The sequence below is a fragment of the Lissotriton helveticus genome, chromosome 1_2, assembly GCF_964261635.1.
Source record: "Lissotriton helveticus chromosome 1_2, aLisHel1.1, whole genome shotgun sequence".
Classification (NCBI taxonomy): Eukaryota; Metazoa; Chordata; class Amphibia; order Caudata; family Salamandridae; genus Lissotriton; species Lissotriton helveticus.
In genome coordinates this window covers 246,357,316-246,381,730 of record NC_136058.1, presented here as the reverse complement: position 1 = coordinate 246,381,730, position 24,415 = coordinate 246,357,316, and the positions used below count along the sequence as shown (strand labels likewise).

Below are 24,415 nucleotides of genomic sequence, written 5' to 3'. Positions count from 1 at the left end.
CTGAGTTAAACAGAACACTCATAGCCAGTCAAAAGATCAGGGCTTGATCCATCACCGTTTTTCAGCTCACTGCACCATCCCAGTTCAGAACCTGGCTATATGCAAATTAGTCTGACCCTGGCCCAGTGCATCATGGGAACAGGGCACACCAAACTACCAAGCCAATTCTTTACTGGAAAGGAAACAAGCTTCCAGGGACCGGTTTCTGGCATTACAGCTGTCTTCGGCCCGGCTTGCTTGAATCCTGATGGTGCAGTGAGCAAGGGACTCACATCTGAGCATACCCTGCCACTCCTATAGTGGCCAAAACGATTCAGAAAGGGGGTGGTGATGGACAGAGCATCTGAGTTAAACAGAACACTCATACCCAGTCAAAAGATCAGGGCTTGATCCATCACCTTTTTTTTAGCTCACTGCACCATCCCAGTTCAGAACCTGGCTATATGCAAATTAGTCTGACCCTGGCCCAGTGCATCATGGGAACAGGGCAGACCAAACTACCAAGCCAATTCTTTACTGGAAAGGAAACAAGCTTCCGGGGACCGGTTTCTGGCATTACAGCCGTCTTCGGCCCGGCTTGCTTGAATCCTGATGGTGCAGTGAGCAAGGAACTCACATCTGAGCATACCCTGCCACTCCTATAGTGGCCAAAACGATTCAGAAAGGGGGTGGTGATGGACAGAGCATCTGAGTTAAACAGAACACTCATACCCAGTCAAAAGATCAGGGCTTGATCCATCACAGTTTTTTAGCTCACTGCACCATCCCAGTTCAGAACCTGGCTATATGCAAATTAGTCTGACCCTGGCCCAGTGCATCATGGAAACAGGGCAGACCAAACTACCAAGCAAATTCTTTACTGGAAAGGAAACAAGCTTCCGGGGACCGGTTTCTGGCATTACAGCCGTCTTCGGCCCGGCTTGCTTGAATCCTGATGGTGCAGTGAGCAAGGGACTCACATCTGAGCATACCCTGCCACTCCTATAGTGGCCAAAACTATTCAGAAAGGGGGTGGTGATGGACAGAGCATCTGAGTTAAAGAGAACACTCATACCCAGTCAAAAGATCAGGGCTTGATCCATCACCGTTTTTTAGCTCACTGCACCATCCCAGTTCAGAACCTGGCTATATGCAAATTAGTCTGACCCTGGCCCAGTGCATCATGGGAACAGGGCAGACCAAACTACCAAGCCAATTCTTTACTGGAAAGGAAACAAGCTTCCGGGGACCGGTTTCTGGCATTACAGCCGTCTTCGGCCCGGCTTGCTTGAATCCTGATGGTGCAGTGAGCAAGGTACTCACATCTGAGCATACCCTGCCACTCCTATAGTGGCCACAACGATTCAGAAAGGGGGTGGTGATGGACAGAGCATCTGAGTTAAAGAGAACACTCATACCCAGTCAAAAGATCAGGGCTTGATCCATCACCGTTTTTTAGCTCACTGCACCATCCCAGTTCAGAACCTGGCTATATGCAAATTAGTCTGACCCTGGCCCAGTGCATCATGGGAACAGGGCAGACCAAACTACCAAGCCAATTCTTTACTGGAAAGGAAACAAGCTTCCGGGGACCGGTTTCTGGCATTACAGCCGTCTTCGGCCCGGCTTGCTTGAATCCTGATGGTGCAGTGAGCAAGGGACTCACATCTGAGCATACCCTGCCACTCCTATAGTGGCCAAAATGATTCAGAAAGGGGGTGGTGATGGACAGAGCATCTGAGTTAAACAGAACACTCATACTCAGTCAAAAGATCAGGGCTTGATCCATCACCGTTTTTTAGCTCACTGCACCATCCCAGTTCAGAACCTGGCTAAATGCAAATTAGTCTGACCCTGGCCAGTGCATCATGGGAACAGGGCAGACCAAACTACCAAGCCAATTCTTTACTGGAAAGGAAACAAGCTTCCGGGGACCAGTTTCTGGCATTACAGCCGTCTTCGACCCGGCTTGCTTGAATCCTGATGGTGCGGTGAGCAAGGGACTCACATCTGAGCATACCCTGCAACTCCTATAGTGGCCAAAACGATTCAGAAAGGGGGTGGTGATGGACAGAGCATCTGAGTTAAACAGAACACTCATACCCAGTCAAAAGATCAGGGCTTGATCCATCACCGTTTTTTAGCTCACTGCACCATCCCAGTTCAGAACCTGGCTATATGCAAATTAGTCTGACCCTGGCCCATTGCATCATGGGAACAGGGCAGACCAAACTACCAAGCCAATTCTTTACTGGAAAGGAAACAAGTTTCTGGGGACCGGTTTCTGGCATTACAGCCATCTTCGGCCCGGCTTGCTTGAATCCTGATGGTGCAGTGAGCAAGGGACTCACATCTGAGCATACCCTGCCACTCCTATAGTGGCCAAAACGATTCAGAAAGGGGGTGGTGATGGTCAGAGCATCTGAGTTAAACAGAACACTCATACCCAGTCAAAAGATCAGGGCTTGATCCATCACCGTTTTTTAGCTCACTGCACCATCCCAGTTCAGAGCCTTGCTATATGCAAATTAGTCTGACCCTGGCCCAGTGCATCATGGGAACAGGGCAGACCAAACTACCAAGCCAATTCTTTACTGGAAAGGAAACAAGCTTCCGGGGACCGGTTTCTGGCATTACAGCCGTCTTCGGCCCGGCTTGCTTGAATCCTGATGGTGCAGTGAGCAAGGGACTCACATCTGAGCATACCCTGCCACTCCTATAGTGGCCAAAACGATTCAGAAAGGGGGTGGTGATGGACAGAGCATCTGAGTTAAACAGAACACTCATACCCAGTCAAAAGATCAGGGCTTGATCCATCACCGTTTTTTAGCTCACCGCACCATCCCAGTTCAGAACCTGGCTATATGCAAATTAGTCTGACCCTGGCCCAGTGCATCATGGGAACAGGGCAGACCAAACTACCAAGCCAATTCTTTACTGGAAAGGAAACAAGCTTCCGGGGACCGGTTTCTGGCATTACAGCCATCTTCGGCCCGGCTTGCTTGAATCCTGATGGTGCAGTGAGCAAGGGACTCACATCTGAGCATACCCTGCCACTCCTATAGTGGCCAAAACGATTCAGAAAGGGGGTGGTGATGGACAGAGCATCTGAGTTAAACAGAACACTCATACTCAGTCAAAAGATCAGGGCTTGATCCATCACCGTTTTTTAGCTGCCTGCACCATCCCAGTTCAGAACCTGGCTAAATGCAAATTAGTTTGACCCTGGCCCAGTGCATCATGGGAACAGGGCAGACCAAACTACCAAGTCAATTCTTTACTGGAAAGGAAACAAGCTTCCGGGAACCGGTTTCTGGCATTACAGCCGTCTTCGGCCCGGCTTGCTTGAATCCTGATGGTGCGGTGAGCAAGGGACTCACATCTGAGCATACCCTGCCACTCCTATAGTGGCCAAAACGATTCAGAAAGGGGGTGGTGATGGACAGAGCATCTGAGTTAAACAGAACACTCATACCCAGTCAAAAGATCAGGGCTTGATCCATCACCGTTTTTTAGCTCACTGAGCCATCCCAGTTCAGAACCTGGCTATATGCAAATTAGTCTGACCCTGGCCCAGTGCATCATGGGAACAGGGCAGACCAAACTACCAAGCCAATTCTTGACTGGAAAGGAAACAAGCTTCTGGGGACCGGTTTCTGGCATTACAGCCGTCTTCGGCCCGGCTTGCTTGAATCCTGATGGTGCAGTGAGCAAGGGACTCACATCTGAGCATACCCTGCCACTCCTATAGTGGCCAAAACGATTCAGAAAGGGGGTGGTGATGGACAGAGCATCTGAGTTAAACAGAACACTCATACCCAGTCAAAAGATCAGGGCTTGATCGATCACCGTTTTTTAGCTCACTGCACCATCCCAGTTCAGAACCTGGCTATATGCAAATTAGTCTGTCCCAGTGCATCATGGGAACAGGGCAGACCAAACTACCAAGCCAATTCTTTACTGGAAAGGAAACAAGCTTCGGGGGACCGGTTTCTGGCATCACCACCCCCTTTTCTGAATCGTTTTTGGCCACTATAGGTGTGGCAGGGTATACTCAGACATGAGTCCCTTGCTCACTGCTCCATCAGGATTCAAGCAAGCCGGGCCGACGACGGCTGAAATGCCAGAAACCGGTCCCCGGAAGCTTGTCTCCTTTCTGGTGAAGAATTGGCTTGGTAGTTTGGTCTGCCCTGTTCCCATGATGCACTGGGCCAGGGACAGACTAATTTGCATATAGCCAGGTTCTGAGCTGTGATGGGGCATTGAGCTAAATAACGGTGATGGATCAAGCCCTGATCTTTGGACTGGGTAAGAGTGGTCTGCTTAATTCAGACACTCTGTTCATCACCACCCCCTTTTCTGAATCGTTTTTGGCCACTATAGGTGTGGCAGGGTATACTCAGACATGAGTCCCTTGCTCACTGCTCCATCAGGATTCAAGCAAGCCGGGCCGACGGCGGCTGAAATGCCAGAAACCGGTCCCCGGAAGCTTGTCTCCTTTCTGGTGAAGAATTGGCTTGGTAGTTTGGTCTGCCCTGTTCCCATGATGCACTGGGCCAGAGACAGACTAATTTGCATATAGCCAGGTTCTGAGCTGGGATGGGGCAGTGAGCTAAATAACGGTGATGGATCAAGCCCTGATCTTTGGACTGGGTAAGAGTGGTCTGCTTAATTCAGACACTCTGTTCATCACCACCCCCTTTTCTGAATCGTTTTTGGCCACTGTAGGTGTGGCAGGGTATACTCAGACATGAGTCCCTTGCTCACTGCTCCATCAGGATTCAAGCAAGCCGGGCCGACGACGGCTGAAATGCCAGAAACCGGTCCCCGGAAGCTTGTCTCCCTTCTGGTGAAGAATTGGCTTGGTAGTTTGGTCTGCCCTGTTCCCATGATGCACTGGGCCAGGGACAGACTAATTTGCATATAGCCAGGTTCTGAGCTGTGATGGGGCATTGAGCTAAATAACGGTGATGGATCAAGCCCTGATCTTTGGACTGGGTAAGAGTGGTCTGCTTAATTCAGACACTCTGTTCATCACCACCCCCTTTTCTGAATCGTTTTTGGCCACTATAGGTGTGGCAGGGTATACTCAGACATGAGTCCCTTGCTCACTGCTCCATCAGGATTCAAGCAAGCCGGGCCGACGACGGCTGAAATGCCAGAAACCGGTCCCCGGAAGCTTGTCTCCTTTCTGGTGAAGAATTGGCTTGGTAGTTTGGTCTGCCCTGTTCCCATGATGCACTGGGCCAGGGACAGACTAATTTGCATATAGCCAGGTTCTGAGCTGGGATGGGGCAGTGAGCTAAATAACGGTGATGGATCAAGCCCTGATCTTTGGACTGGGTAAGAGTGGTCTGCTTAATTCAGACACTCTGTTCATCACCACCCCCTTTTCTGAATCAACTTTTTAAAAGTGACATAAAGCAGGGTGAGCCCAATAACACACAGGTAGATTGGGCCAATACGTTGGAAAGAAAGTAGATATCTAGCTGGCCAATTATTATGCTGTCAACAATTAAACAGACTGAGACCACAATCACTAATAAGATGGTCTATATCATTCAATTATTAATTTTTGTCAAATTCTTATTCATTTAAGAGCTACACAAGTTAGAGATGGAGAACACTTCAAGATTTACATAAGGTAACAATTCACAAGTGACAAGTAAAATAAAAACATCAATACTGGAACACATACAAATCAATTAAAGCTGCTACCAGACAAAAGAAAGAGCAATAATGAGGTACCCTGTATACCCATCAACACTGTTTATACTCGGGATACCATCCAACAGGGGTATTTACATTTCATGCAGAAGAGGGTATAGAAATTAAGAAAAAAGTTTATCCCTCAATTGCTATACTTTTTAGAGCACTAATTTATCTCCTGTTGGTCAAAATTATGCCAACGCATTTCAAAACCTTTTTAATTTTAAGGGATTTTCATCAGGGCTGTGACTGGATTCTGTTGTTATTTTTCGAAATCTCATCAAGATTGCAATAGGCCCAATTTTTTCACGCTGATGACAAAAAGCTTGTGATTCTTGACAATGTAGGCAGAATTGAAGTATTGAGTGGGGCAGGTTTTTAAAAAAGTATTTTGAAGGCACAAATGCCAGAACATCGATGTAATAGGGGCATTGAATTACGTGATAATTTGCTTAATCACAATCTGATCAATGTGATGGATATTGCTGTGGTAACTAACAGCAATGACCTCCCTTATCCGACATTTAGAGGAAAGAGTAGTGCCTCTACTATAGATTATGTTTTTATTTCCCCAACTCTTGAGGATTGTTTAATGAAAGCCAAGGTTGTCCCGACTACTCATGGTGACCACAACCCTGATATAATGGAACTGAGAATTGCTCCAAAGCCGATATACAATAACGAGTGTGGCGCCAGAAACTTGACACCCTCTACAGAATCCTAAGATTGGTTTAGCGAGGAGTCAATTACACAGATCTCTTTTATAAGATTGCTAGGGACTACCCGAGTCTTATTGATTCATGTCTGTCTACATGATTTTAACCTGGACGTAATTGGGGCCTTCTCAAAACTATGGGAGAGTATTAAATCTATACTATCTAAACCAATCCTGGGAATACAACATGGACCAAGATGGTTTAATGGCGAATGTTCACTAATCAATAGACTGCTCCATAGGGCACTCTCAACAGTCCCCAGAAATGCCTCCCTCGTTAAATCATTAAGGAAAAAGTATACAGGTAGCGTCTCACAAAGAAAAGAAGAACTTGTGACTGAGCGCCAGGAATTACAAGCGCAGTCTGCCATACTAAACAATGGGTATGCTTTCAGGGTTGCGGTTAAAGACATGAGACCCCTTGGCCAACCACTGTCTTTGATAAGCTGTAATTTCACTAGTGAGGCATGGGTAGCCCATTTTTCTATGATCTACTCAGTACCAACAGAGAATGAAGCGCCCATAGAGTATCAGGCCTCCCCAGGAATTTCAATATCGTTCCAGGAAGTTGAAGATGCTATTAATCAAAGTATGGGAAATAAAGCTCCAGGACCTGATGGGTTGCCCAGTGATTTGATTAAGTTTAAACCTGAGTTTTGGGCGCCAATTTTATTAAATGTTTTTAATAATTTAACTAACGCCCCACTCCTAAGTACATGGTCAACCAGTACAATTCTACCAATCTTCAAAAAGTGCAACCGTTCCCAGCCTATCTCCCTGATAGACAATACTATGAAAATCTTACACAGAATTTTGTATAACAAGATAAAGACATGTGCCGAGGAGGATTCTATTTTACAACCGTGCCAATTGGGATTTAGAAGTAAAGTAGGTACTATCGAACAATGCTTGAATCTCAACTTAATTATTGAGAAGTATACTATAACCCAAAAATCCCCCGTATATTTGGCTTTTATGGATCTTACATCTCGTTTACCCTTTTAGAATATGGTTTAGTTGAGGTTTTTATTCACTTTTTAGCCTACCTGCATAAGGAACTGAGAGCCCGTGTGAGGATTAATAAGAGTGGGGAGATTTCAGGTGACATCAGAGTCGACAGAGGGGTAAGGCAGGGTTGTGTTCTAGCCCCAGTGTTTTTTATTTATGTATTAATGACTTACATAAATCTTTGATTGTACTCACTAATGATGTCCCCAGAAATAATGTTAAGCAAGCCCCCACTCTATTGTATGCCGAAGATGCGGTCCTAATGGGCCGAACACCTAATGCCTTACGTAACGTAATGCGGGACTTTGTGGATTTTATGGGTAGTTTAGATTTGTGTACTAATTAAAAAAATCATTTATCTTGTCTTGTGGGCCGAAAAAGTATCTTTTAAACACTATCACCATAGATGATCAAAAATAATAGTTTAATAAGAAATCAAAAGACAAAAAGATATGTCCTCTGCCGCCCGTTGGAAGTCAGAGGACATCTCTACTTGTTTTCACTTTTCACTTGTTCACTTATTTATTCATTCATTTTACTTTATTTCATTTCATTTTATATCTATTTTTGTCTTTTGCTTTCTTAAAATGCTATAACTTATTTTAACGTTGCTTGTGCATTAAGCAAGTTATAGCACTTGTTTGGAGTCGCTTAATGTATTGCCATGACATACCTATGTTTATACAGCCACTTCTACACCACCTTAACTTGGTGGATAGTTTTCTTCTCCACACTCGCGTCACCTACACAATGCTAAACCAGTCCCCTTTCTATGCGCATTAGTTACTGGTAGTTTAAAACGTTGTACACGAATGCGGCACGTTATCATGACCAGCGTTGTTACAGAGAAAGTGGAGTTTTGAGACTGCCATTGCGGTTAGCGGTAAGCAATATTTTCACTCTTGTTGTATTTCGCTATACCAGTAATCACTCTACAGAGTGTTTAACATGGGCGCTCTGTTCGCAGGTGCTCGCGTGTTTATTTGGTTCGTTGCTTCAGGCTGAAGGCATTACCATCGCAGCAGCGCAAATTTAAGGCAACGAAGGGTCCCCTGCGTATTCTTTATGTTCGTCTCATTCAGGAGCACCCTCTCGAGGGCATTAGACGCTAATCTATTGACAGTTAGCCCTACAGTTTAACCGTCTGGAGGCTGGTTTTAAACAGTGGCAACTTCTAGAAGCTGGTTTTGGATTGTGGTACAAAAGGGGGTGGTGATGGATGGAGCATCTGAACCAATCAAACACTCATACCCAGTCAAAAGATCTGGGTTTAATCCATCACCGTTCTTTAGCCCACTCTGCCACCTCAGTTCAGACATGGCCATATGCAAATCAGTCTGACCCTGTGCCTCATGGGAACAGTCCAGCCCGAACTGCCAAGACATGCCTTCCCTGGACCGGAAACAAGCTTCCTAGGACCGGTTTCTGGCATTACAGCCGTCTTCAGCCAGGCGTGCTGGAATCCAGTGGCAAAGTGAGCAAGGGACTCACGTCTGAGCATACCCTGCCAACTTATGGCAAACAAAGTGGTACGAAAGGGGGTGGTGATGGACGGAGCATCTGAACCAATCAAACACTCACACCCAGGCAAGAGATCTGGGTTTAATCCATCACCGTTCTTTAGCCCACTCTGCCACCCCAGTTCAGACATGGACATATGCAAATCAGTCTGACCCTGTGCCTCATGGTTCAGATGCTCCGTCCATCACCACCCCCTTTTGTATAGGTTTTGGATTGTGGCAGTCTGCCCTTTCCGTTCTGCTTTCAGGTACACAGATCATGTTGGTCTCTAGTGGTTTCTGCTTCACTTTTTAGTTGTTTCACACTTACACCAGTGGTGTTCATCAGGTTGGACATGGTTTCTCTCTTATTCTTCAAGTTTCTTTGCACTTCCCCTTCACGCTCGGTGTTTCTCATTACCTTCTGATTTTTCATTGTCATGGATTGGGGATTGGAACTTTCTAGTCTCTTGTTTCTGAAATTTATGCTTTTGAGCCATTGTCAGCTAGAATCATTGGATGAAATCATTGTTGATTATCATTTTTGTAGTTTATGTACTTGTTACAGATACCCCTGATGAAGGGCTATTGTCTAAAGCCCAAAATGCATTGGGAACTTTTGAAACTTGTTTCTGCATGCTAAATTCAAGCAGCAATATTTCTTTTAGTTTGGAATTGACCTGCTAGGACGTTAAAATAAATCACCCAGATTTTCAACCATTGAAGCTTATGATGATCCTTTTTGAACTTTTTGATTCAATTGAAGCTGTTTATTGATTACTGTTGATTGATTGTATTATATCACACATTTAGCCTTGACATTTTGAAAATGATGGTCGTACACGTACATGTAACACTATTGTAGTGCACTAGGTTAACCTAGATATCAATCTAGGTATTTCTTTTTCATTTATAACCAGGTGGCCTGCAAAACCCCTTGCCTGGTGCACACATGATTTTGCTTGTGATTTTTGAATATTAAATTAGGAATTTTGATATAGAGAGTTTGAATAAGTTTCTTGAGTGCACACCAGCTACGTTCACTCATTTGTACATCCGCTAAACCTGGCATTTTGGTGAATTGACGCCCATGTTCCAGAGTACATATTTTCTCATTTAGAGCACTGCCATTCTATTATTGACAGCAGAACATGGTTAACATGTTATTGTACGTTTTGCATTGTATGACAATATCTAAATTGCAGTAATTGTTTTTTTTTACTCAAGTAGAACATGTAGTTTCTTCATTGTGTTTTTTTCTTTCTGGTTCCTTTTCAGCTGCCATTTGCTATACAGCGCTATTCAATATCCTGAACTTTCCCTCGGGTGTGGTACCTGTCGGGACAGTGAAAGAGGATGATGAGAGACAGCTAAAGAATTATACAAGTGGTTACAATGATAGCTGGGACAAGATCTTGAGAAAAGTAAGTGTCTATCTGTGGCCCTAATTCTTGGGACCCACTGAATGAGCTACATGACAGGAGAATTGGGATTTGCCTTAGCTTGAACAAAACAAACTTTGGAAAAAACACAAGTGATTTCACTTGCATTTTCATTTATAAAATAAGTCAGACCTATTGCCGTTAGCAGTGCAATCTTTTAATTTGTTGGCCCTTCACCTGGAAAAATGACACAGTAACACCTTCAAAGCAGACAGTGGCATTGCAGGGTTATCACTCTGTCCGTTATTCCCCCAGTGCCCCACATCTCCCAGCCCAACTGGACATATGGGGGTAAACTGCATAGAGCATGAAGCATCTCCAGTGACAGCCAATATGGACTGTTGCTTCACTGGAGCAGTATTCACCTGCTTCCTGATGGGGTGATGGTGACTGGAGTAACCCTAAATGCCTCAGATTGACAGAGCAGCTACAGGTGCTGATGACTGCTATCAGAAAGTAGCACAGTGGGTACCCTGGAAGTCATTAGTAACATCTATGAGAAGAGCATGTGTTGCTGGAATGTTGAATAGAAAATGTGCTGTACAGTTAACAGTATTGTGCTCTTAATTTAGTACTTAATATCAAAGAAACTCCTGCTCTTCTTTTCGGAGTCTGAACATCATGCTAGGCAGCAGAATTAGAGGCCAGATGGCATGCAGCAGGGAGAGGACACCTTTGATTGTTCTGGCACAGCTTGGGCAAAGCTGTATTAAGGAAAGGGAAAAATAGGCAATTGCACAGAGCCCCATTGCCCAAATGACCTGCTGGTAAAGTGAGCTTTCCCTCTCTCGTCCTCACTTCTGTCTCTTTCTCTATCTCAGCCTCTCTCCTTCTCTCTGCCTACCTCAAGCTCTGTATTTCCTGTGATTTCTATTTGATCCTACCCCACCACTGGTCCTTATCTTTCTCCCTTACTTTTTCTCTCCTCACTGTTCCCTCGCTCTATATAACAATCCTCTTCCCTCTCAACCCTACCCCTCCTCTCTCAAATCTCTCTCTCTCTATCTCTATTCTGGTTGTCTGAGATTACTATGCATGTGTTTACAATTCTTGCTTTTACATACATCCTTTACCTCGTAATCCCTTTACCACACATGTCTTTACCAGCCAGTGCTTTTACCACGCATGTCTTTACCACAAATATACCTTTAAATTACATGTCTTTACAATGCAAGACAAGTATATGTAAGGTAAGTAAAACCCCTACTATTTTAAAAAGATGTATATATCACTATAAAATCGAACATGAAAGGGACGTTATAGTTAGGTTCAGATTTTACACACACAAAGCCATGGAAATTTGTCAGTTATAGTTACCGTTATCTCAAGTAACTATAGCTTGTGCCCTAAGGCAACTATAACTTGCGCCCCTGCTACACACAGGGGCAAATGTACAAGACCCTATTACCACCACAACGTAACCTATAGTGACATTTTGGTGGCAATAGGGGCTGCGCCTTATGTACAAGGCAGCGTTAAGCTACTTAACGTGGCTTAACGCTGCTTTGTCCATAAGGCCCTCTTTCAGTCTATGGTTAGCATGAAAGGGTTGGGCAGTGGGTGTTGCAGTAGGTGTTCCACTGCAACACCCATTCATTTTGACACTGCCCCCTACAAGGGGTGCGTAAATAGGAAGCAGAGCCAAAATTAATACCAGGTAAAAACTGGTCTTAAGATGATGAAACAAGGAGAAATGCATTATTTCTCCTTGTTTTTGTTTCTTCCATGTGTGGGGCCTTGTGCAGCACACATGGAAAACACAAAATGCCATTATTTGTTTATGTACAGGAAGGTGTGTGTTCCTGTACATAAACAAACTTTAAAACAATTTTGTCACTTTCATGTGTGCTGCATGAATCCAACTCCGCCACGTGGTGGCGTTTGCCCCCGCAGCCCACCTCCTACACATTCAGTTCTTACTGCTTACACTGATCATGTTGAACGAGTTGAAATCGTATGGCTGCTTTGAGCTCCAGTCCCTTCTCTCTAATACAATATCCATAGCGGGCCTTCAGGAAATTGAAATCTACAGAAGGAACCGTTTGTGAGTGACATTGAAAGGAGTTGTGAAGGCGCAATGGCGATCTCCTCTGCTGAGGAAGGAGGGACAACTAACCCAGGTGAGGAGGGATGAAGTGAGGGGAGGGGAGCTTGTAAGAGTTTGGATACCCACCAAGCTTCCCCCATCGCTGACCAGTGTAGGTGGGGGGAGCTCAGACATTCTATTAGATATAATGGGTGTGCATGCGTTTAATACGGAAGTTAGACCTCGGGATGTTGACGCAGAATATGTTTTTCAAAGTCTGCCCATCCCTGTGCCTTGAAGCGTCCTCACAGAGTCTGTTGTCAGAATTTGAAGGTGCTGCACTTCAAGGTGTCTTCACAGAGACTGCTAGGAGTGTGTACATATAACTTTAAAAAGTAACTCAAAATGGATTTCATTGCAAAGCACTAAGAAAATACTTTTTTCTCATTTTTATAACTCAGAAATGAAAAAGAATGTGTGTATATATACATCAGTTACGGAAACGAAATAGCATTGAAGTCATTCATGTAAGATGTCTGGCAAAGAAACTGAACCAAAACACGTAGGTGCTTAGCAGCCTTAGCTGGTGAAACATTGCAGACTATACCCACCTCCTGACCCGGAAATAGGAAAAAGCAGTGTTGGGTGACTTCACGCCACATCGGGCGAGCTGGAGTTCAGTTCTTGCTCCTGCCGATTGTTACAACAGGATAAGGAGGTTGGTGCGGTTCTGGGGAGCAGAGGAGGCTTCCATTTTGCCACGAGTCACAGTATCCCACTAGATTGGTTTTTCAACTACCCCCGTGGTTTGACCAGGTCAATGCACTGAATGCTGGGACTTGTAGTGATGTGGCATTGGGCGTCCTACGTGAATAACATCGAACATTGTGAACATTCACTATCCGGGGGGCGGAGCTTGCTGACACTAAGCAGGAGGGGCACAATGTATTTAAACCTCTGACTGCGCCCATTTCCTGCTTGAACCATCTGGCGCTGATGAAGGCAACACACAACGCCAAAATGCATTCCCCCCTAAAAGATTAGTTCACCTGCAAATTAAAGACGTCTCTGCTGTCTCCTCTGTGTGGCCTCTTCTTCTTGTTGTTCGAGGAGGTACTTTGCACACTAATAGCACGATTGCCAGATTCACGCATCAAGAGGCCCCCGCACTTCAAGTTGGCCCCGAGACGCTGGCATCCCCCTTGAGGCATTTTCTCGACCCAGGATTCTGGGACGACCGGGGCCCACCTCCTGACCTGGAAATAGGAAAAAGCAGTGTTGGGGGTGACTTCACGCCACATCGGGCGAGCTGGAGTTCCGGTCTTGCCCCAGCCGATTCTTACAACAGGATAAGGAGGTTGGTGCGGTTCTGGGGAGCAGAGGAGGCTTCCAATTTGCCACGAGTGACAGTATCCCTCTAGATTGGTTTTTCAACTACCCCCGTGGTTCGACCAGGTCAATGCACTGAATGCTGGGACTTGTAGTGATGTGGCATTGGGCGTCCTACGTGAATAACATTGAACATTGTGAACATTCACTATCCGGGGGGCGGAGCTTGCTGACACTAAGCAGGAGGGGCACAAGGTATTTAAACCTCTGACTGTGCCCATTTCCTGCTTGAACCATCTGGCGCTGATGAAGGCAACACACAACGCCGAAATGCATTCCCCCTAAAAGATTGGTTTACCTGAAAATTAAAGACGTCTCCGCTGTCTCCCCTGTGTGGCCTCTTCTTCTTGTTGTTCGAGGAGGTACTGTGCACACTAATAGCGCGATTGCCAGATTCGCGCATCAAGAGGCCCCCACACTTCAAGTTGGCCCGAGACGCTGGCATCCACCCTGGAGGCATTTTCTCGACCCAGGATTCTGGGATGACCGGGGCCCACCTCCTGACCTGGAAATAGGAAAAAGCAGTGTTGGGGTGACTTCACGCCACATCGGGCGAGCTGGAGTTTCGGTCTTGCTCCTGCCGATTGTTAGAACAGGATGTGACCACGCCCCCTTGAGACCACGCCCCCCCTCACCTCTTATCATGTGTTTAGGCAGGAAGCGCAGCGGACAAGCGCAGCGGGAGCGCCGTTTGCGCGCCGAAGGCAAGCTCGTCTGCGCCCGTCCGCGCCCCGGCAGCGCACAGGGCCAGGACCCCTGCCGATCCCACACTGCATGGGACTATTCCCCCTATCACATTCAACTCAGAAGAACTGAGAGCTTTTAATGACAACCTGTTATGTAATGGCGCCCACTGGAATGTCTCAGACTCCTCCTCACGAACCTGCCCTAATTGCCTCTTTAAATTTAATCCCCCTAATCCCTCCTTCCGCCAGCCTAACACAGCGGGTGACCCTCCTATTCAGGCTGCTCTTATCAATGCACGTTCCCTATCAAAACACTCAGAGGAAGTATATGAATTCATCATTGATAAGAACCTTGACATCCTATTCATTACGGAGATGTGGCTGAAGGAGAGCTGCGCTCCAGTAGTTGAGCTGGCTGTCCCCAGAGGGTTTAAGATCACCAGACAGGACCGTAATAAAGGCAGGGGAGGAGGCCTAGCCGTGATCTACAAGGAGAAATGGACTCTGAGGATAGAATGCACAGGAAGGATTGAGGATGGAGAAGCTATCGAATTCTCCCTAGCACTATCCCCCCAATTTACTCTGGGGGGACTATTGATCTATTGCCCACCGGGTCCTCTAGGCAATTTTATCAAATCCCTGGAGGAGATCGCCATCCAACGTGCACTCAGATTCCCACACTTCCTAATGCTGGGAGATTTTAACCTACATATGGACACGAGCTCTGCCCCCGGGGTAGAAGAGCTGAAAGAAATCTGTAGTCTGGCTCAGATGGCTCAACAGGTGCAATCTGCCACTCATGAAGGGGGGCATTGCTTAGATTTGATATACTCTAACTTTAACATCTCTGCTGATCCACCCTACCCCATTTCATGGTCAGACCACTTTCCTGTTCACTTCTCCTGGTTCATTAATAACACCTGTGTGTTATCCACACCCAAGACTGGGGAACGCCCTAGAAGAATTAATATTCCGGATCTAGTGGAGGCCCTATCCCATTCCACCCCAATGAAAGCACATAACTTGGATGAAGCAGTAGACAACTTCTCATCCTGGATAGACTCCTCCATTAGGTCATTACCAAAAAGCAAAGGAAAAAACAACCATAGGATCACCCCCACTTCCCCCTGGTATACTGAACAATAAAAAAATTTAAAAACAGTATGTAAGGCGCTAGAGCGAGTATGGAGAAGGAACTATTGTCCTACTGCTAAAACGGAACTCCGTGCAGCCCAAAAAAGTTACTACGCAGCGATTAAAACAGCTAAAGAGGAATTCTACGCATCTAGAATTCAAAAAGCTAAAAACAACAGCCGAGAAAATTTCTCCATAGTTAAAAGCTTTACTGCCCCGGTAGCAGAGAAGACTGCAGTCTTGTCCTCCACAGACTGGTCCGAGCAACTATCCACTTTTTTCATCGAGAAAATTCAAAAAATTCAAGTCAGTCTGAATATCCCTGACCAGCCACTTGCCCCGCAATATGATCTAGCCTTAAGTTTCCAACCACTTCCTCCTTCACTTTCCCAAGTACCTAAGGTTAAAGTAGAGATGACCAAATTCACTCAGGTCGAAAATATAGATGTTATGACCATATTAAAAACTCTGAAGTCAGGGTCACCTATAGATCCCTGCCCTGCGAGGGTCCTGAATGGAGTAGCCGAAGTTATTACCCCTATGGTCACTGCCCTGGTCAATGAGTCCCTTACCTCAGGAATTTTGCCCTCCAAGTGGAAGCAAGCCAAACTTCTCCCCCTGATAAAAAAAACCCTCCGCAGATCCATCGATCACCTCCAACTACAGGCCTATATCACTCCTGCCAGCCCTTGCTAAAGTTTGCGAGAAGGCTGCATTCCGGCAACTTGAGAGATTCGTGGAATCCTCTGAAGCTCTTCATCCGGCCCAATCAGGCTTCCGCTCCACTTTCAGTACTGAAACTGCATTGGTGGAGATGGCAGAGGCCATCAGGGAATGCCTTGACGGAGGCGGCAGAGCGGCCCTTATTCTTTTGGACCTCTCTGCCGCGTTCGACACGGTGCCCCACCTCCAGCTTCTATCTAGGCTGGAGGACATTGGCATCTCGGGCACAGCATTAGAATGGATCAGGTCTTTTCTATCTGACCGGACCCAGCAGATCTGGTTACCCCCCTACCACTCCTCTAATCGAAGGGTAGAGACTGGAGTTCCCCAAGGGTCGACCTTAAGTCCCCTTTTATTTAACATTTATCTAACTCCTCTGATCCGGCTGGCAGAGAACTGGGGTGCTAAGATTATGGCCTACGCCGACGACACCCAGCTTCTCTTCACCTGGAAAAAGGAGAACTTGTGCACCTCTGGAGTACGCCAATGTTTATCCTCTGTATTTGCCTGGCTAGCTAGATCCTGCCTCAAATGCAACAAGGATAAAACAGAAATTCTGCTCTATGGCCAATTTCCCACTGACTTTAAGGAGTCTATTTGGCCCAGTGAATCAACATGCCCATCAGGAGAGAGTGGGATAGCCAAGAACCTGGGCATCTGGTTCGGAGCTGACTTATGTTTTCGCGACCAGATCTCACGACTGGCGGGGACGTGTTTCGGAACCCTGACCACTCTTCGTAAATTCTTTACCCTTCTTCCACAAACGGCCAAAGAAACGGTAGCCAGAGCTCTGGTGCTCTCCCGTCTGGACTACTCAAACGCTCTTTATATAGGGGCGCCTGACTATCTGATCAGAAAGCTACAGGTAGTCCAGAATGCTACGGTGAGACTCATTTTTAACATCCCAAGGAGACTCAGCGTTCGCAAACAGTTGAAGGAGCTTCACTGGCTTCCTGTGGCCCAAAGAGTGCGCTTTAAAACTTTGGTCCTCGTCTATAAAGCCCTCAATGGACCATGCCCTCCCTATCTAGCCAAAAGATTCACTCTCTACCTCCCGACCCGTCAGCTGCGATCTACCTCCAGAAAGCAGGTGGTCGTCCCCAGATTTAAAAGAGTTCGCCTGGGTGGACAATCTCTGACGGTAAAGGAAGCTCAAATGTGGAACGCCCTACCAGACGCCCTCAGACACGCTCCCAATCGGACTAATTTTAAGAAACTGCTTAAAACTCACCTCTTTCAAATTCATGAATAGCTGACTCCTTTTATCACTCAGATCTAGTTTCATCCCCGCGCCAGGACAGTCTTGACTATCGGAGCGCGGTATAAATCCACATATAACATAACATAACATAACATAACATAAGGAGGTTGGTGCGGTTCTGGGGAGCAGAGGAGGCTTCCAATTTGCCACGAGTGACAGTATCCCGCTAGATTGGTTTTTCAACTACCCCTGTGGTTCGACCAGGTCAATGCACTGAATGCTGGGACTTGTAGTGATGTGGCATTGGGCGTCCTACGTGAATAACATCGAACATTGTGAACATTCACTATCCGGGGGGCGGAGCTTGCTGACACTAAGCAGGAGGGGCACAAGGTATTCAAACCTCTGACTGCGCCCATTTCCTGCTTGAACCATCTGGCGCTGATGAAGGCAACACACAACGCCGAAATGCATTCGCCCTAAAAGATTGGTTTACCTGCAAATTCAAGACGTCTCCGCTGTCTCCCCTGTGTGGCCTCTTCTTCTTGTTGTTCGAGGAGGTACTGTGCATATATATATATATATATATATATATATATATATATATATATATATATATATATATATATATATATATATATATATATATATATATATATATATATATATATATATATATATATATATATATATATATATATATATATATATATATATATATATATATATATATATATATATATATATATATATATACACCTTGACATGTCATCCAAAAAAAATTGACACACTTTCCGTTTTGCCAGCAAAGCCTGTGAACAAGAGCCAGGAGGCTCGAAATGCATTCAGCGGATTGATGGACATGTTTGCACAGTTTTCCTCCTGAAATCAATAAAGCTGTGTCTTAATCCTCTGTGGAGTGCGCTCTCGTTTTTTGGACGACATGTGAAGGCAAGTTTAACGGCTGTCCCGCCGTGAGAGCGCACTGCCTTGGAAAAAGTTTGGAAGGTGCTGCTGGGGCAAATAACTATTCGTGCCTCGGCGTGGCCACAGGAGATCTTTATTATTGAACTGCGCGGGCATGTTTCAGGCCCACTGGAGGGCTTTAATATTGGAAATGAACTCTGGCAAACGGAACGACCTACTGAAAGGGGCACTTCAATGACCAGGGTGCACGGCGCTAAAAAGGAAGTTACCTGTTAAAAAGCCGAAATTGACACGGTTTCCGTTTTGCCAGCAAAGCCTGTGAACAAGAGCCAGGAGGCTCGAAATGCATTCAGCGGATTGATGGACATGTTTGCACAGTTTTCCTCCTGAAATCAATAAAGCTGTGTCTTAATCCTCTGTGGAGTGCGCTCTCGTTTTTTGGACGACATGTGAAGGCAAGTTTAACGGCTGTCCCGCCGTGAGAGCGCACTGCCTTGGAAAAAGTTTGGAAGGTGCTGCTGGGGCAAATAACTATTCGTGCCTCGGCGTGGCCACAGGAGATCTTTATTATTGAACTGCGCGGGCATGTTTCAGGCCCACTGGAGGGCTTTAATATTGGAAATGAACTCTGGCAAACAGAACGACCTACTGAAAGGGGCACTTCAATGACCAGGGTGCACGGCGCTAAAAAGGAAGTTACCTGTTAAAAAGCCGAAATTGACACGGTTTCCGTTTTGCCAGCAAAGCCTGTGAACAAGAGCCAGGAGGCTCGAAATGCATTCAGCGGATTGATGGACATGTTTGCACAGTTTTCCTCCTGAAATCAATAAAGCTGTGTCTTAATCCTCTGTGGAGTGCGCTCTCGTTTTTTGGACGACATGTGAAGGCATATATATATATATATATATATATATATATATATGTATATTACCTACTGGCGATTGCCAGTAGGTAGTTATAGTTAGGACCTAGCTACCATAGGAAATCTGCAACATTCTATTGGGAATAACTTTGGCGCCGGTTGAGGAATTTGCGTGTAATTTTCCAAAATTCAGGCCAGCTTCACTCCGCTCCTTCCCTGAAAGTTTCGGGGGGATTCGTGAAGTGGGGGCCGAGAAAAAAGGGGGGTCCCAAACGTGTTTTCCCCATGTTAATTTCCATAGGACGAATTGACAAGTCTAAAGCCCGAACCGCTGAACGGAATTACAACAAACTTTGCAAAATTGTAGGGACTGGTACGCAGATGTGCCTTTGCTATATTTGGTGAAAATTGCTCCAGTGGTTTTTACGAAAATTAACATCAAAAACACATATATATCTATAGGCGCGCTACAAGCGCTCACCGGTACGCGTACCGGGGAGCGCACCCGGCGCGCTACGGGAGTGCGCGAGCGGAAAGTTGATAGGCTCTCGGGTGTCTGTCAACATTCTAAACAGTCCGGAGAGTCCACCATCGTGTGTCTCGGTAGAATCGAGACACAAGAGGTGAAAATAAAAAGGGGGAAATGATTAAAAGGGGGCAGGGTAGACACCCCCTGACCCACTAGGTATTCTGAGGGGGGCCTAGAAGGACCCTGAAGGGCAAAACAACTCTTTTTTATTTTTTTTTATTTTCGCAGGGTAAGCGCTGGGTGCGTTCCCATGTGCGCTCTCCGGTACGCGCACCCTGAGCGCACCACGGGGAAAAACAGTGTAAAAAAAATAGTCAAAAAATAATTTAGAGTGCTTAGAGGTAGTGTAGCTCTGAAAAGAGCTGTTGTGTTATGTGGGTGTTTTTTGCACCTACAAGTAGGTACCAATGCAGAGTCTCAAATTCAAGGGGAAGACTCTATTCCCCTCATCTGTAAAATGTACACCATCTCTCCTATAGATGCCTTGCATGTTGTAACGCAAGTTGTTGTGGTAAATGGAACCCATACCATAGTCTCTGAGGAAAGCAGAAACAGATTTATTTACATGTTTCCTTGCTTTCTGAATCTGTGGAAAAAATTGGTTGGACCAGTTCCATTTTTGCCTTTGGCATATATTAGAAAATACCAAGGCAGTTTTTGGAAAAAGTGACATCAATTGCCCAAAGATGTCCTTTAAAAGCATTTCCAGACCTACCCCAGTCAAAGTGCCCAGGTCATTGCCACCACAGTGCACAATGATACGGTCAGGCTGTGGTAGATGCATAAAGGATTTTATCAATGGTATCAATTGGTGACTTCTCAATCCTCTCTGTCCAATCCACACAATGTCCACATTTGGTAAATTATTTGAGTTATGAAAAAAAAGTGGTTGAGATTCAGTTCATTCGAAAAACAAGAAATGATTGGTGCTTTCTTAACATTCTCCACTGAAAATTAGGGTGCATGCTTTTGTTTTTTGAAAGATGTAATTCTAATGGTTGAGAAAAAGTCATTGAAAGAAACATTGCACAGGATAAGCTGCTATATTGAGAAGTCAAACACCCTTGCTGGATTCATTTGCAACATAGTATCATGAACTCTTCACCTGTGTGCTCAGTTTGGTGGGAGTTACCATGGTAACAGGCTGAATGAGCACTGGGGGGATGGGTGAATATTATGTGAGTTTCAAAGTGTTGAAATGTACAACCAATTAAAATGTGCAGTTTGGTTTTGAATTAAGAAAAAACCATAGGTTTCAGGGGAGTTATAGTTATAGTTAGCTGGACATTTCTCACTCCCAATAACTCAGCCACACTCCCACACTCACTTTCTTAAAGATCTCCTGTTTTACTTCCCTTCCTCTCTCTTCCCTTCTTTCGCTCCTTCACTCTTTTCCCTTCCCTTACTCTCCTTACTCCACTTCACTAACTCCTTCTCTTATTCCCTCTGTCCTCTTACTTCTACACTCCCCTTCCGTCATTCTCTCTCTGTTAGCCTCAATCTCTCCGTCCTCTTAGTCTCTCACTCCTCTTCTGTCACGCTCACTCCTTATAACTCAGCCACACTCACTTTCTTTCAGCTCTCCTGCTTTTCTTCCCTTCCTCTCTCTTCTCTTCCTTCGCTCCTTCACGCTTTTCCCTTCTGTTACTCTCCATACTCCACTTCAGTAACTCCTTCTCTCACTCCCTCTGTCCTCTTACTTCTACACTCCCCTTCCCTCATTTTCTCTCTGTTAGCCTCATTCTCTCCGTCTTTTTATTCTCTCATTCCTCTTCTGTCACGCTCAATCCCTATAACTCAGCCACACTCCCACACTCACTTTCTTTCAGATCTCCTGTTTTACTTCTCTTCCTCTCTCTTCCCTTCTTTCGCACCTTCACTCTTTTTCGTTCCCTTACTCTCCTTACTCCACTTCACTAACTCCTTCTCTTACTCCCTCTGTCCTCTTACTTCTACACTCCCCTTTCCTCATTCTCTCTCTGTTAGCCTCATTCTCTCCGTCCTCTTAGTCTCTCACTCCTCTTCTGTCACGCTCACTCCCTATAACTCAGCCATACTCCCACACTTACCTTCTTTCAGACCTTCCCCTTTACTTTCCTTCCTCTCTCTTCCCTTCCTTCACTCCTTCAGTCTTTTCCCTTCCCTTACTCTCCTTACTCCACTTCACTAACTCCTTCTCTTACTCCCTCTGTCCTCTTTCTTCTACACTTTCCTTCCCTCATTCTCTCTCTGTTAGCCTCATTCTCTCCGTCCTCCTAGTCTCTCACTCCTTTTCTGTCACGCTCACTCCCTATAACTCAGCCATACTCCCACACTCACCTTCTTTCAGACCTTCTCCTTTACTTTCCTTCCTCTCTCTTCCCTTCCTTCACTCCTTCACTCTTTTCCCTTCCCTTACTCTCCTTACTCCACTTCACTAACTCCTTCTCTCACTCCCTCTGTCCTCTTACTTCTACACTGCCCTTCCCTCATTCTCTCTCTGTTAGCCTCATTCTCTCCGTCCTCTTAGTCTCTCACTCCTCTTCTGTCACACTCACTCCCTATAACTCAGCCACACTCCCACACTCACTTTCTTTCAGCTCTCCTGTTTTACTTCCCTTTCTGTCTCTTCCCTTCCTTCCCTTCCTTCGCTCCTTCACTCTTTTCCCTTCTATTACTCTCCTTACTCCACTTCAGTAACTCCTTCTCTCAATCCCTCTGTCCTCTAACTTACTCACTCCCCTTCCCTCACTCTCTCTCTGTTCCCCCCATTCTCTCCGTCCTCTTAGTCTCTCACTCCTCTTCTGTTACGCTTACTCCCTATAACTGAGCCACACTCCATCACTTATCTTTCTTTGCTCCCTCACTCAGTCCTCTTCTCTCACTCTTTCCTTCACTTCCTCTGTCTCCTCACTCCCTCACTCCCCTTGTCTCACGCTCACTTGCCTTTATCCACTCTCTATCACCACTCTTTCCTCAACCTCACTGCTCTTCTCTTACCCTTCCTCACCCCCGTTCCCTTACTCTGTTTTCTTCACTTATCCTCAATCCCCTTGTTCATTCCCCTTCCCCTCACTCACCTCCCACACTCACCTTCTTTCAATCCCCCTACTTCACTTCCCTTCCCCTCTCGTCCCTTTCTTTCTCCCTCACTCATTTTCCTTTCCTCTCTCACTACACTCCACTTCACTCACTCCTTTTGAATTTGTAAAGAATACAGCTCTTTTTGGAGAATTGGAGGTAGTTCTAAAAATAACTCGTTTTTTTCTTCTTTTTTAGTTTTTTTTTTTTTTTTTTTACTTTTTCCGAACGTTTTTAATTTGTTTTGGGGTTTTTTTCAGAACAAAAACAAAAATAGGGAATGCCAAACTACTCAACAGGTGCAACAAAAAGGGGAAAAATTAGGGCTGGGGATGGCAGCGGTGTACTTCTCTTTTGCGTACAATTAGCAGAATACTCTGCTCTCCGTAGCAAAGCAGTTCGTCACAGTGCTTACACCTGATGGTAATGTCCGTAAAAAAAGGCTGAATATTAGGAATTAACTCAACTGGTCTTCCTCTTCCGGATGTTGTTGGTCCTCCGGTGGAAGTTGATTCGCCATCTCTAGGGGGATTACGTGCCAGGTCCCTGACACTCTCCCGGGCATAGTTCTGGGGGTGCCTCCTTTAAACATGCCGAATCATCGTGGAGTTTCCAAAACTATATTTCCCTGTGGGGTCACCCCGTGAAAGAACAGTTTGACAAATTTTGCACTCCACCTTTGGAGCATTTAAATTTTTATGTCCTTGTGGAATGGTGAAAAATTTCCAAATGAAGTGCTCCTTCACTTTTGGCTGAGGAGGGTCCTCTTGAAGAAACTCATCAGAGTCCTCACTGCTGCTTGGTGGTCTTGCAGCCATTCTTTCTGAAGAATTGAAGAGCAGAAGAGAATAGGTCTTGCTCTCGCCAAAGTGAAAGAGGTAGTGAAGGAAATGGGTGGGGTTTTCATTAGTTGTAAAAAAAAATGTTAACAACCAATGAATAGTGTTATTTTAAGGTCACATGACTTGACGCGCTTACGCTACGCGCACCGGAGCGCTTCCGGGGATGCTTACGCGGCACGCCTGAATGACGTTTTGTTAGATTTTACGAAATGCGTTTAAAGTTAAAATATGGTTATTTAAAATCAAAAATAATACTTTTATAAGTATGCCACTGAATGTCTTGCATTATTATTTACTTTAAATACATTTTTTTTTTCCGCACGCGGGAATAGCGCTCTCGCAACGCTAACGGGTGCGCTTACCGGGGCGCGCACCCTGAGCGCTCCGAAATAAAATGATAAAAGAAAAAACACAGGAAAAATACATTGAAAAATTAATTTTAGAAAAAGAAATTAAAAATTATAAAAAATATAATAATTAATAGTTATAAAAAACAGCTACTTAAAAAAATTATTAATTCACTTTAAAAATTGTAGGTTACAAACTCGATATAGCAAGGAATTAGCTTTTAAACAACCTTTGAAATTCACTAAAAAAACCATAGGTTTCACAATCGTTATAGTTAGGAATTAGCATTTAAAAAACCTTTGAAATTCACTGAAAAAACCATAGGTTTCACACCAG

At 45.3% G+C, this 24,415-nt stretch overlaps 1 protein-coding gene across 1 annotated transcript in view; it reads left to right on the top strand.

The window, feature by feature from the left end:
• LOC144800392 (vitamin D3 hydroxylase-associated protein-like) overlaps positions 1-24,415 on the top strand; it is a 726,480-nt gene that overhangs the window by 687,510 nt on the left and 14,555 nt on the right. Inside the window, exon 14 of the mRNA XM_078671678.1 lies at positions 10,189-10,334. Within this exon, the coding sequence (XP_078527804.1) occupies positions 10,189-10,334 (146 nt within the window). The remainder of the gene's footprint in view (positions 1-10,188; positions 10,335-24,415) is intronic.